General features: G+C 40.2%; 1 protein-coding gene across 1 annotated transcript; it reads right to left on the reverse strand.

Moving 5' to 3' along the window:
* Window positions 1-2,614: 2,614 nt before the first annotated feature.
* LOC110982467 (beta-3 adrenergic receptor-like) lies at window positions 2,615-10,900 on the reverse strand. The gene has a single exon (XM_087145153.1). The coding sequence runs from the start codon at window positions 10,688-10,690 to the stop codon at window positions 9,644-9,646; it is 1,047 nt and encodes a 348-aa protein (XP_087001279.1). The 5' UTR covers window positions 10,691-10,900; the 3' UTR covers window positions 2,615-9,643.
* Window positions 10,901-11,446: the final 546 nt, after the last annotated feature.

The following is an 11,446-nucleotide window of genomic DNA, read 5'->3' on the forward strand; positions in this document are numbered from 1 at the left end:
CAGATGACAAAATAGCTCGCTGTATGAATTACGTGTGACATGGATAATATAGACCTTATCACTCCATAGGTTAGTCAACAACAGCACTTTTTAAATTCTTACCATGAATTCTTCGTGAAGTTTATTTGCAAGGGGTGCATTTGAATGGCTCGGCTGTGGATATCCGTCAGAATCCTAAAGAGAAAGAGAAAAAGTAAATAAACGAGAATCCCTAGATAAATAAATAAACGAATAGGAATTTCGATTTTGGCTTTTGTTGAAAAGAAATAACACATTATAAAATGTACTTAATCAGACGTTATCTTTCTATTGATTCCTCTTCATTCACAGGATCATCTGGAAGATGACCATTAGAGCGGGTCGGTTTTTTTATGTCCTACAGTTGCAAAGACATTAGAAGGTATTTACAATTCAGAAACTACATGAAAAAAAACAAACAAGCAAACAAATGTACACCCTAAAAACTCAAATCAATCAACCGACCAACCATTCAACTAACAAACAAACATAGAAATTCGTACCGAATAAACATAATCATCCGCATCGTTGAAATCAAGAAAAGCAAGCAGCTTCTTAGTTCGAAAAATGATGCATTGGCTGAATACAAATCAGTGTATGAAGAAATTTATGTTAAACCAGGATTATTTGACTAACAGCAAAAAGCAACGCCGGTAACTATGATTGCTACTTCCAACACAACGTCAAAGAATATGAAAATGCAAGTAGGCATATTTCAAAAATATTGCACCGAGTGAATGAAAACAATGAATGGTTACATCTATAAAATAACCATTTTCAACACAACGTTTCAAACGTTACAAAACAACGAGAGGAGATTCTGTCTTTGACATACACAACCAACCGATCAACCAACCAACAAGCAAACAAACATGAAAAAAATTCCTAATGAATAAACATAACCATCCACATATAGTTGAAATAAAGAAAGACAAGCAGCTTCTCAATTGGGGAAAAATGACGCACACACTGAATAAAAATCAGTAAAATTAATGAAATTAATTAAGCAACCCGGATTACTTGACAAATAGAAAAAAAGCAACGCCAGCAACTACGATTGCTATTTTCAACACAAAATCACAACACAAAATAAGAAAATACAAGTGATCGTTTATTTCAAAAATATTGCACCAAGTCAATGAAAACGAGGAACGCATCTATAAAATAACCATTTTCAACACAACGTTATAAAAGTTACAATACTTACCGTACTTTTCAAACATCCCCGCCAAACCAAATGGATCGCGAGAATCGTTTCAAAATTAAACTTGTCGGACTCCTTCATTGTTTCCACAGACATTGTCTATTCTTGTTTGTGACGTCACACTGTGACGTCGTCGCTTTCCTCTTTCTCCCTCCATTTGACATCCTCAACTTTTTCTTGCGAACCCAGGGTTTACTGGTTGAAAACATTTCTGGTTTATTACTATGTTCCACAACAATGAATCAGCATAGAAAAGAAAATTCTGGCCAGCAAAATATGAAACATATCCAGCAGTAATTGAGGTTATCTTCCCGGTCCCGTATGTCGTTTGCTCGTGAATACAGAGATCTCATTATTATAAGACACCAGTATAGTTTTAGAATTTAAAATGGGGTAAACTGAGCCATAGAGTTGCATTTTGAAGGATTGCATTCGAACATTGCATTGCAGTATCCCTTTAAGTTTGCAGTGCACTTACGTCTCGCGCGAGTTAAAATTTCACATGGCTCTCGTCTAATTTTGGGTGAAATTCCCCGGTTGCGATGAGGTTTTTAGGGGGAGGGTATTGTAAAACCTTTGATGATCTCTTCATCCCTTGTGTAGCACATAACAAAACATTATCTCGTCGGTGTTGGCTAAGCTACTGACGTCAGCCACCGAGGGTATTGCTTTGCCTTCAAACTGTGACACGAGTATTAGTCTCTATCAATGATCAGCCTTGAGAGCTGTCAGTACTCTTGTTATCGTAGGGTTTGTGCACTTGCTGTTTCGGATTCCACTTAAATCCCCACAAAATTCAAATTGTTTCTACGCGGGTTTAATTCCACGCTGAACATCTCAAAGTATCAAAGACCTTAAAACCCTTCTTGATTCATAGGGGAAAAGATAATAGGGCGACAGCAAACAGTTGTGAGGTACATTTTACGCGAGTGACAACGGGATATTTGAAAACAGAAAAAGAAGGGGGAAACATGAAGCACTGGGGATGGGGGCATTTGTGTTTTACGTCATTTTACTTTCCTCCAGAAGCGTGTAAAATGTAGCATCATATCATCCTTCAGAAAAGTCTCACGTTAAAAAACAAATTTTCTTTTCCCCCAAATAAAAAAATCTATTTCGTCCTCAAGGATTCCTCGTTTAATGAACTTGGCGCATTTCCACGGACTCTCTATAGCACCATCGAAGGAAACCAGTGTAAATAAGCAAGTGCTGCAGTAGGATACTTCAAGAGCGAGCAGACCCAAAATTAATTTTGATAATGAAATTCCGCAGTTGCAAGTCAAAATTGGATTTGTTGATTTTCCTTTCCTCATTCATTTGCCTCCACAAAGAGGCCAAGATAAGGGAGTCGACAAAAACGAAGAGATACAAACAAAATGTGTATGCTTCAAAATATTAGAGTGACATGACGTTTATTGATATTAATGTCATTCAGTGTTTGTCGGTTGAGAGCTGCCAACAATCACCGGAGCCGATAACATGATGACCAGAGGAATAAACTTAGGCCCCCACTGATCACCACCGATCACTTGCACGTTGGTAAATCAGACATATTGAGATTCGAAAACACCTGCTTAATTTGAATTACTGAGTGGTGGCAACAATGAAAAGTGGAGACTCTATGTTAACATCCTTTCAAAAACAAACAAAACAAACAGTACCAAAAAATAATAATGTGTTTGAAATTCTCCCTTGCATAGGTGAAAAAAGGCGTGCGACACTGAGGAATTGGAGAGGGTTAACCAATTCCAAAAGGATCCAATTTTTACCACTTTTTGTTATTTAGCTGTACCATGTTTAGTGTAGTCATGTTTTATTTTTAGCCTTCAATAAAGATACACACACCGTATATGTACCACACTTCACCCTCCCTCCCGACCTCGGGAAATGTTAAGAAATATGCAGGATTACTTTCCACAAAGTAAAGCTTGGAAATATCTACCATATAGTATTCCATTTTACCTTTATACAATAAATAGACATTCTTGATAAATACAGTACCGGTGCTCTTTTACATACAATACAATCAGGCCTACAATACTGACCAAACGCAGTTTGTATTAAAGCAGACGTATTTTTCGACAAATTAAATGAATAAGTTACATCAGTATACGCTATCACCAAGTTTTTCCCCTTAAAGAATAACTGTAAGTAGAGTGTGAACACGGTATACTCTCAAAAAAGGATATCGATTCAATTGGACGAGTATAAGCCAATTATGTACAGGAAGTCTGGCCTTTCCATCAAGCCTAACTGGCGAAGCGCGCTGTAAATTCCTGATTTGAGATTTGAGCTCCACGGCGTCGGGATGTTGCTGCATGATTTTTGTATATACATCTTGTCACGCTTGTGTCAGAAAGGACTAGTATCACCGAGGGCTAACCTACTCATTTATTATCTATTAAAGGGATCCTTTTCGATTGCATTCCCCAAAACGTTTCAGACTCAATAAATAAGACTTTTTGCTGAAAGGCACGTTACATGATTTATGTCACTACTCGTGTGATTGTCAGTCACTGTTATTTGATGTGGAAAATAACTGAAACAGTCGTAGTATTTTTAATGTGAGCTTAGTGCTTGAGATTCTATATTATCATAGTATCCAAGCCCATCAATCATTCCTGAAACTTTCTCAGCTCCCTGGAGAGTGTATAGCCCCGGCAGCCAGTTAAGAACGCATGGGCTAATAAAACAAATTTGTCACTGCCTTCACTGGTACCCATGTACCACTGGATGGAGAAAAGCAATTTGTGACAGTATCTTGCTCAAAAATACAACGACCGGCTGGGCCCAAAACCACAATCTACATTAGCTCTGAAATCTTGAGTTAGAGCACCATAACACTCCACATAATCCTTGATTTTGGTATGGTGGTTTTCAAAACCTGCTTGGCGGTTGTCAAATATGGGTCAGGATCCATATTGTCATTGCCAGTGGTGCACTGCTCATGCTCAAAGCAGTTTCCATGTATTTTTTTTTTTTGGCTGGACAACCTTGCACGTGAATATGTATGAGGTATGTGTTTAGTAATCTAAACTAACACATTGAGTAAAATGAGGAAAATGCTGGGAAAGAAACAATAACAGCATTGTGAGGGGGAGTCTGTCACCATTGCCATGTACACGTTATTACTATTTTATTTTCCATTGCAGACTAAAACTGACTCGTTGAATATTGAGGGGAAAAAGTCGTTTTCCAATTTAAGAATGTCTCAAAAGTCTACAGTTGTAAAGTCAGTCATCTGAAAGACTTGCAAAATTCAATCATTTTAAAGACTTCCAGCATGTTTGATATTAAAATACATGTAATAATTACTCAATTGATCAACCTGTTCAGCTGGCAAGATGGCAGTCACATAGAATGTCTGTAACGCTCCAGTGTGCATTGATGTAACCACTGATGTAATCAATGAATACCGCAGTAAATTGAATATCAAAATATTTCGTTAACCTTTAAAATTAAACATGCACAGCCCTGGTCAGATATGAATAAAGTACTGAGAACTGTGGCCATTCATCAATCAGACCATCTTACTTTCTGAATTTGTAAATTAAAGTCGGAGTTCTGCACCTGGTGATAACGATTGTCTTATTTAGTGAACACTGCTGACTTCAGTATTTAATACTCTAAAGTCAATCAGACTGTTTGATTGCTCACCCTCGGTGTGAACCAGAAACAATGGTTTAAATTTTTTTTGCTCCTTGGAAATTCAGAATAAAAACAATTATGACGCAGAATTTTTAATTTCAAATAGTTATATGTCGGTATAGTTGGATGTGTCATTTTAAAGCAATACAAATAACAAATGTATTCTATAACTTCATCTGCAAAACTTAGCCCTGAGGTATCGAACACTATTTTTATTTGTAATTTGGTATACCATACGAATCACAAATGTTCTTATCAAGATATTGTCCAAGGAAAACCAAATTGTATAATTGCTTTTACCAGTACACATGTAGACGTGGATAATCCATTGTGGTGTATCGTATAGACTTGGATAATATTATCCCACGTTGCTTCATTGTGGTGTAAAGTATAGACTTGGATAATGTCATCCCAGGTTTGCTTCATTGTGGTGTACAGTATAGACTTGAAGAATGATATCCCATGTTGCTTCATTACGGTGTACAGCATAGACTTGAATAATATTAGGCCTATCCCACGTTAGTATAGACGTTAGTATATAGTATAAACTTGGATAATGTCATCCCAGGTTTGCTTCATTGTGGTGTACAGTATAGACTTGAATAATATTATCCCACGTTAGTATAGACGTTAATATATAATATAGACTTGGATAATATCATCCCATGTTGCTTCACTGTGGTGTAAAGTATAGACTTGGATAATGTCATCCCAGGTTTGCTTCATTGTGGTGTACAGTATAGACTTGGATAATATTATCCCACATTGCCTCAATGTGGTGTATAATATAGACTTGGATAATATAATCCAAGGTTACTTCATTGTGGTTTTATCCCAGGTTACTCCAATTCGGTATACCACCAACACTGTACTCGGATACAGTATCCACACTGTCTACGTTGTGCAGTGTTTTATAGACTCGGGTTCTTATTCCTAGTTGTTCCAATGTGTCATTCACACAAGACTTGATGTCCGGACTTGAAAAATAGTAACCGAAGTTAATAACTTGTGTCACAATCAAAGTATAGACACAGGGAGTGTTTATAATGGTGATCTAGAATTTACCATCAAGAACATGATGGATCCTTGGACAACCTGTTTTTCAGTCTTCTGACAATAGTTTTTGTTGTGCTTGGATGCTATCTTATAATAAAAAGAAACTAAGAATCTCCAAGTACATGTGAGCAACATCTCCCAGTTTTATTCTTATGCCGTTTTATACCTACATAAATGATAATGAAACAGAAAATAAGCTTTTTGTTGCTGGTAGAAAACAAGTCAATTCGTCAAACGTGATATGGAAAATTGAAATTGTTTCCTGATTTGGGTCTACGTTCGAAGAACAGTTCAGATACAGTGCACTTCGTTGGAATAGGTTTTTTAAATGACACTGTGATTCCAAACCGTGATTCATGATGCGCTCAAGAAAGAAAACGTTTTCAACCGAATATTCAAAGAGTTTGAAATTGCTATTTTATAAAACAAATAGTGAAACAAAAAAGTTTACTTTGAAAAGGAAGTTTGTTTTGGCTCGATTTTGGGTCAGGTTAAAGCTCGGTGGATATGATATATGTTTGTTACAAACTGCAAACAAAATCTGAAATATTATTAGCGTTACAATTAAGCTCATTTACTTAGATCTTGATTAGGTACGTTATTTGAACGCTTATGTCCAAGGAACAATAAACTTAGAATAGGTTTGTTTTTGAAACATGGCAAGCCTTCTGGATATAAAAATAATATAAAACGCACATCAGAATTTCAGAATGCAGGCAGGACACGTTAGTATACGCCGCAGCATTACTCAAGAAAATCATCAATTATTTGAAAAGAAAACTTCTGTTCACTCCAGCGAAAGCTGGCAATAGTGAGTACCTGTGCTTTCATTAATTAAATTGTGGGTGGTGTTACATGGAAAATAGTGTCTGTGTACATATACATGTCAGCAGGTCCACTTGTATGGGTAATGGCTACCGACGGGTATATTCTAAGCAGCATTTGAAAAACAGTTTAATCATAAGACAGTTCATGTATAGGGTGAATGTTTCCATTGTAAAAATTTACGACCAAAATATCCCTGCATAATAACCGTCAAAGATGATTATCGTGACGTCTCATTAACCGATTGCGAGACGCGCGTGGTTACACAGCTTTGAAGGGATCAAATGTCTGGTGACAGCGACAACTATTAATGGGGTTAGGTTCGGCCTACTGAGCTGTGCGCATAAAATTGGGTCCATTCCCACTTTGTGTTTGAAAGATGCCTTACAAACTTTGACAGATGTCATTTGTGCTGGAGTCGTGGGAGGCAATTGACAGGGACAACATTTAAAGTCTGTCTTACGCTTCCTAGAGTCGTGTCCATGTTCATCGACCCAACTTTCATAGTACGTCAATATTAAGCCTGGTTTCCACAACGACGAAGAGCATCACCGATAAATGTTGGACATACGCAATCATATGGAACCCTGACGCGAACAAGGACGGCGATATTTGGCAAAGCTGAAATTGGATTCACTCTGCCTACTCTCTGCGTTGAGTCGCCAGAGAAAGCCAAGCACGCAAGCTGGCACGACGGGCGTTCAACGATGTCTCTCTCGCTTACAGTACTCAGCATTGCCAGATTGAATTACGATTGCACCAGAATTGCCCCACTTTGGCCTATTGAAAAAAATTTTGGCTGCGCTAGATAGATTTGAGCATGTTCAAAACTGTTTTGGCCCTTCTAACCGTTAAGGATCACCTAGATTCTTCAAAACCACACTGTCACGTACGTGTCCGTGCTTTGCCATGTTTCAGTAAGAGTTTGTTGACCGAGGCCCGTCGGAGCCACAAACGTGACAACATGAGCTAGGCTTTGGTCCACAGAGCCATGGTCACGCAGGTGGCGACACAAAGGTAAACGAGTATAGGCCTAAGCATCTATACTCGTATCCAACACAGGACGCTCGTATGGATAAACCTCTTGCACAGATCAGAGGAGAACTGCAAGGCATTTTGGCAGTTTAGTGGCCATCACTTGTATTCTGGGCACGTCTAATTGTTTAATATTCTATCGAGGGAACGAGGAAAGTAATTGTGTCTGGCATGCATTCAGAAGGAACCGTACCCATTGGCGCCTTTGGGGCGTCGGGTACTAACGAGGCAAATCCACGCCATGCATGCAGTTAATAACCCGGAATTAAGTGTGCTTGTGCCGTTTTTTAATACCCGACTTCGTCTCCATCGGAGGCTCTGTCTTTTTTTTTTACCTTCTGACTTTGAAGTTGTTAGCTCAATAGTAAGTATGATAGTGTCAATGAAACAGCAAAAGAGTCAACGCTTTAGGCCCACAATCGGGTTTGATTTTGGAGACGAAATTAATCCTGTGACGGAAACGAAAATGAGTATTAGAAAACGGCCCCAAATTGGCATGTGGGGGTTGTGAATCGACCACATTTTGAAAGTTTTGGCAGTTACCTTATCGTGCTCGCAGTAGCCAGACTACAGGGTGAATTTCTGAGGGGGCATCTGGGGGTATAGGTGCGTAGATTTTTGAACGGGGCACGTTTTGTGCATTTCAAAATTTCAAGAGCGGGGGTACCTGAGGTACTGCTGGGAGTTATGCATCACGAACACTGACGACGACCAGGGAGTGTCGTTGTAAATTTTCCTTGAAATGTGGCTAACGGGGTGAAAATTGTTCTTTGAAGATCGTACTAGGTTGTTATTGCGAGACTGGCACATGTATACATGAAGTTTGCATTACGCTCTCGGCACGATTAAACTGAGCGTGGGTCCTGACTCTGATAAGATGCAATCCGCTCGTTCCACGATGTAAAAAACTTCAATTGTAGTGTGATCTAAGAGATCACGGAACGATGGTTATACGTTGTTGCTGCATGTATAACGTGTGCGGTACGTTTGTAGCTAGCTGCCGTCACGTTTCCGAGCATATTGGCTGAAACAGTGCACCCCATCAATTCTTTCTCGGCCTAAATGATACAAAACTCCATTAATGTGGTGGGAACGGCATAAAAATTCGTCCTAGTCGAGCTACGCTTGCACCAATTCTATAAACATCCTGCTGATACGCCCCAACTACGCGGTATATGTATGCTGTAATTACTACGTTAAAAACTCTGCCACCGCGATTTGAAGCCGCTACGATTCTGCTATGTAAATGTTGAGCATGCCCACTATTTACTACACGACCTAGCAGTCCATGAAGACCATACCACGTTGCTATGAGTTCCCACTGAGTTCTTAATACGATGTGCAAGATCTCGCCACGATTGGCCACGCTCTCCCAATTTTTAGAGGACGTAGTGTGATGTGTTTTTATGGTGTGATGGGGGTTTAACGTGCCCCATACCATGCCCTAGTGTGATCGCTTAAGTTTGACACGAGATGTATGTTGTGTTATTAAGATGCATCGTTGAATTTGGCTTGTTTTCTACACTTGATCGATATCGTAAAAGTCGTAAAAGTTAAGATCGAACTTAAGAACAATTTGTACAAACAATGGCCTTACATATATACAAATATACTGAAGTGTTACATCGCTTTTGCCGTAAAGAACATGGTGGTGCGAAGTACGTAAATTTCTTTTCCTACTGAAGTGCAAAAAAAATTCAAGATTTTACAAACAGTTCTGGCACTTTCACCCACCTTCTTCAGTCTAAATGAATGCCACATGACTTTCCTATTTAAGGAGTCACCCAGTTCGCATCCTATTTTAAACGCCGCGGCATTTCTCTTCTAGTAATATATCACAACCCAACGGTAATACATTTACAACGGCTTTTGAGTAGTGACCATTGTTTGGGCTGTGGACGCAGTAACTGCAGACGGTATACCATCTTCACGCCTGTCAGGACGGCCCACCACCATGCGAAATGCCCGTCGAAACTGCCTGTACTTGAAGGAATAGATGATCGGATTGATACAGCAATTAGAGGCCACCAAAATGGTACTGGTGACCATGAGTGGCCCGTCGAAATCAATCTTGATCCAGCCCACGTTGAACATGAAGAATGTGAACTGGCTGGGTGACCAACAGATCAGGAAGGTCACGAAGACGATAAACAGAGTCTTGAAGGTATTGCGTCGGGCCCGAAGGAGTGACTCCTGTTGTTCGTTGACCAGCCGTGGTTGCTGTCGCTCCTGCCCCATAGCAGTCACCGCTTGGATGTGGCTGCCCTCCACGCCGTGTTGGTAGCTGGTGGTGGTAAGCGGCGCGATTTGTTTGGCGCTCCGCTTCAGGGTGATGGTGATGTGCGTGTAGCAGAACAACATGATGATCGCGGGGACGAAATACTGCAGGCAGATGAGCAGTGGCCCCATCACCTTGGACGCTTCCAGCTGCAGAAACTTGCACCTGCCGTCAATCACGCTGTAAATAAGGAAGGAGTAGGACTTGAGCAATAGGCCCATCAACCATACAACGATCATCATCACAACAGTGGATTTCTTAGAGAACAAGGCCTGGAATCGGAAGGGGTACACGATAGCGAAGTACCGCTCCAGCGTCAGGGCCAGAAGGCTGAATGTGGAGGTGACGAACATCACCCACAGTAAGGCATCCCCGATCCACATCCGACATAAAACCTCTCCGGCTGTCGTTGCCGGCACCGGGTCTGGCACGGGAATGTTATTTTGAAGCACCAACAGCAGCGAACCTAAGAGATCGATGACTGCCTGGTGGCAGATAAAGGCATTGGTCATCGTGTGCATGAAGTGGACCTTATATATGACCACAATGACCAGGCAGTTGCCCAGCACGCCAACTACACCGATGACGGTCCGAAATACCCGAAGAATCAGAAGAACATCTGCCATGGCCTAGGTGTTTTGTTTTGTCTCAGCTTCCTTCCTTCGTCTGCTTAGTGATCAATATATTAGTAAATGTTGTCGCTTGCCTACTGTTCTCAGCCTTTATCTCTGCAAGTCCATTCCCTTCTACTTGCATCGAATACGCTGGTTGGACGTGTCTGCAGATCACGTGCCTCATGAGCTGAGTGATTGGTCTTCAGCTGTCGAGATGTTTGTTTATTGCAGCTAATCGGCGTAGGTGCTGGCGATGTTTAGGATAGGTCAGTTCTAATATTTGCCGCCAATGAAAGTATCGTTTGCAGGGCCAGATTATCCAATAGGCACAGTAAGCACTGTTCCCAGGTCCAAGGAAAACTAGGGAGCCAATGAAACAAATGACTGCCTAAAATTATGACAATCTGTGACAAACGCACAAGATGTTGAAAAGCGACATCGAGTGTCGAGCTATTTCAAATTTTTCATATGATCATGTACATGTACATTGAAAATGTACAGTACATGTACATGAACTTGCACATGTGCACACATAAACCATGGCCGACCGGTCGACAGAGAGCCCAAATTGAAATTGATCAAACTAACAAAGGACTATTCGCTATAGCTTAAACATAACATGGTAACCTTTTTCAAACACTCTTTCAGTTATCGGGATATGCAGCATGTGTGGACCAACTGGAGAACAATTCAGATTTTCAAGTTTAAAATACTTTTTTTTGCGTTCAGAAATGTAACGTACACATACATCTTTCACCCCATTTTCTC

This window comes from Acanthaster planci, linkage group LG13 (assembly GCF_054643075.1).
Source record: "Acanthaster planci isolate LZ-2023a linkage group LG13, COTS_SCS, whole genome shotgun sequence".
Lineage (NCBI taxonomy): Eukaryota > Metazoa > Echinodermata > Asteroidea > Valvatida > Acanthasteridae > Acanthaster > Acanthaster planci.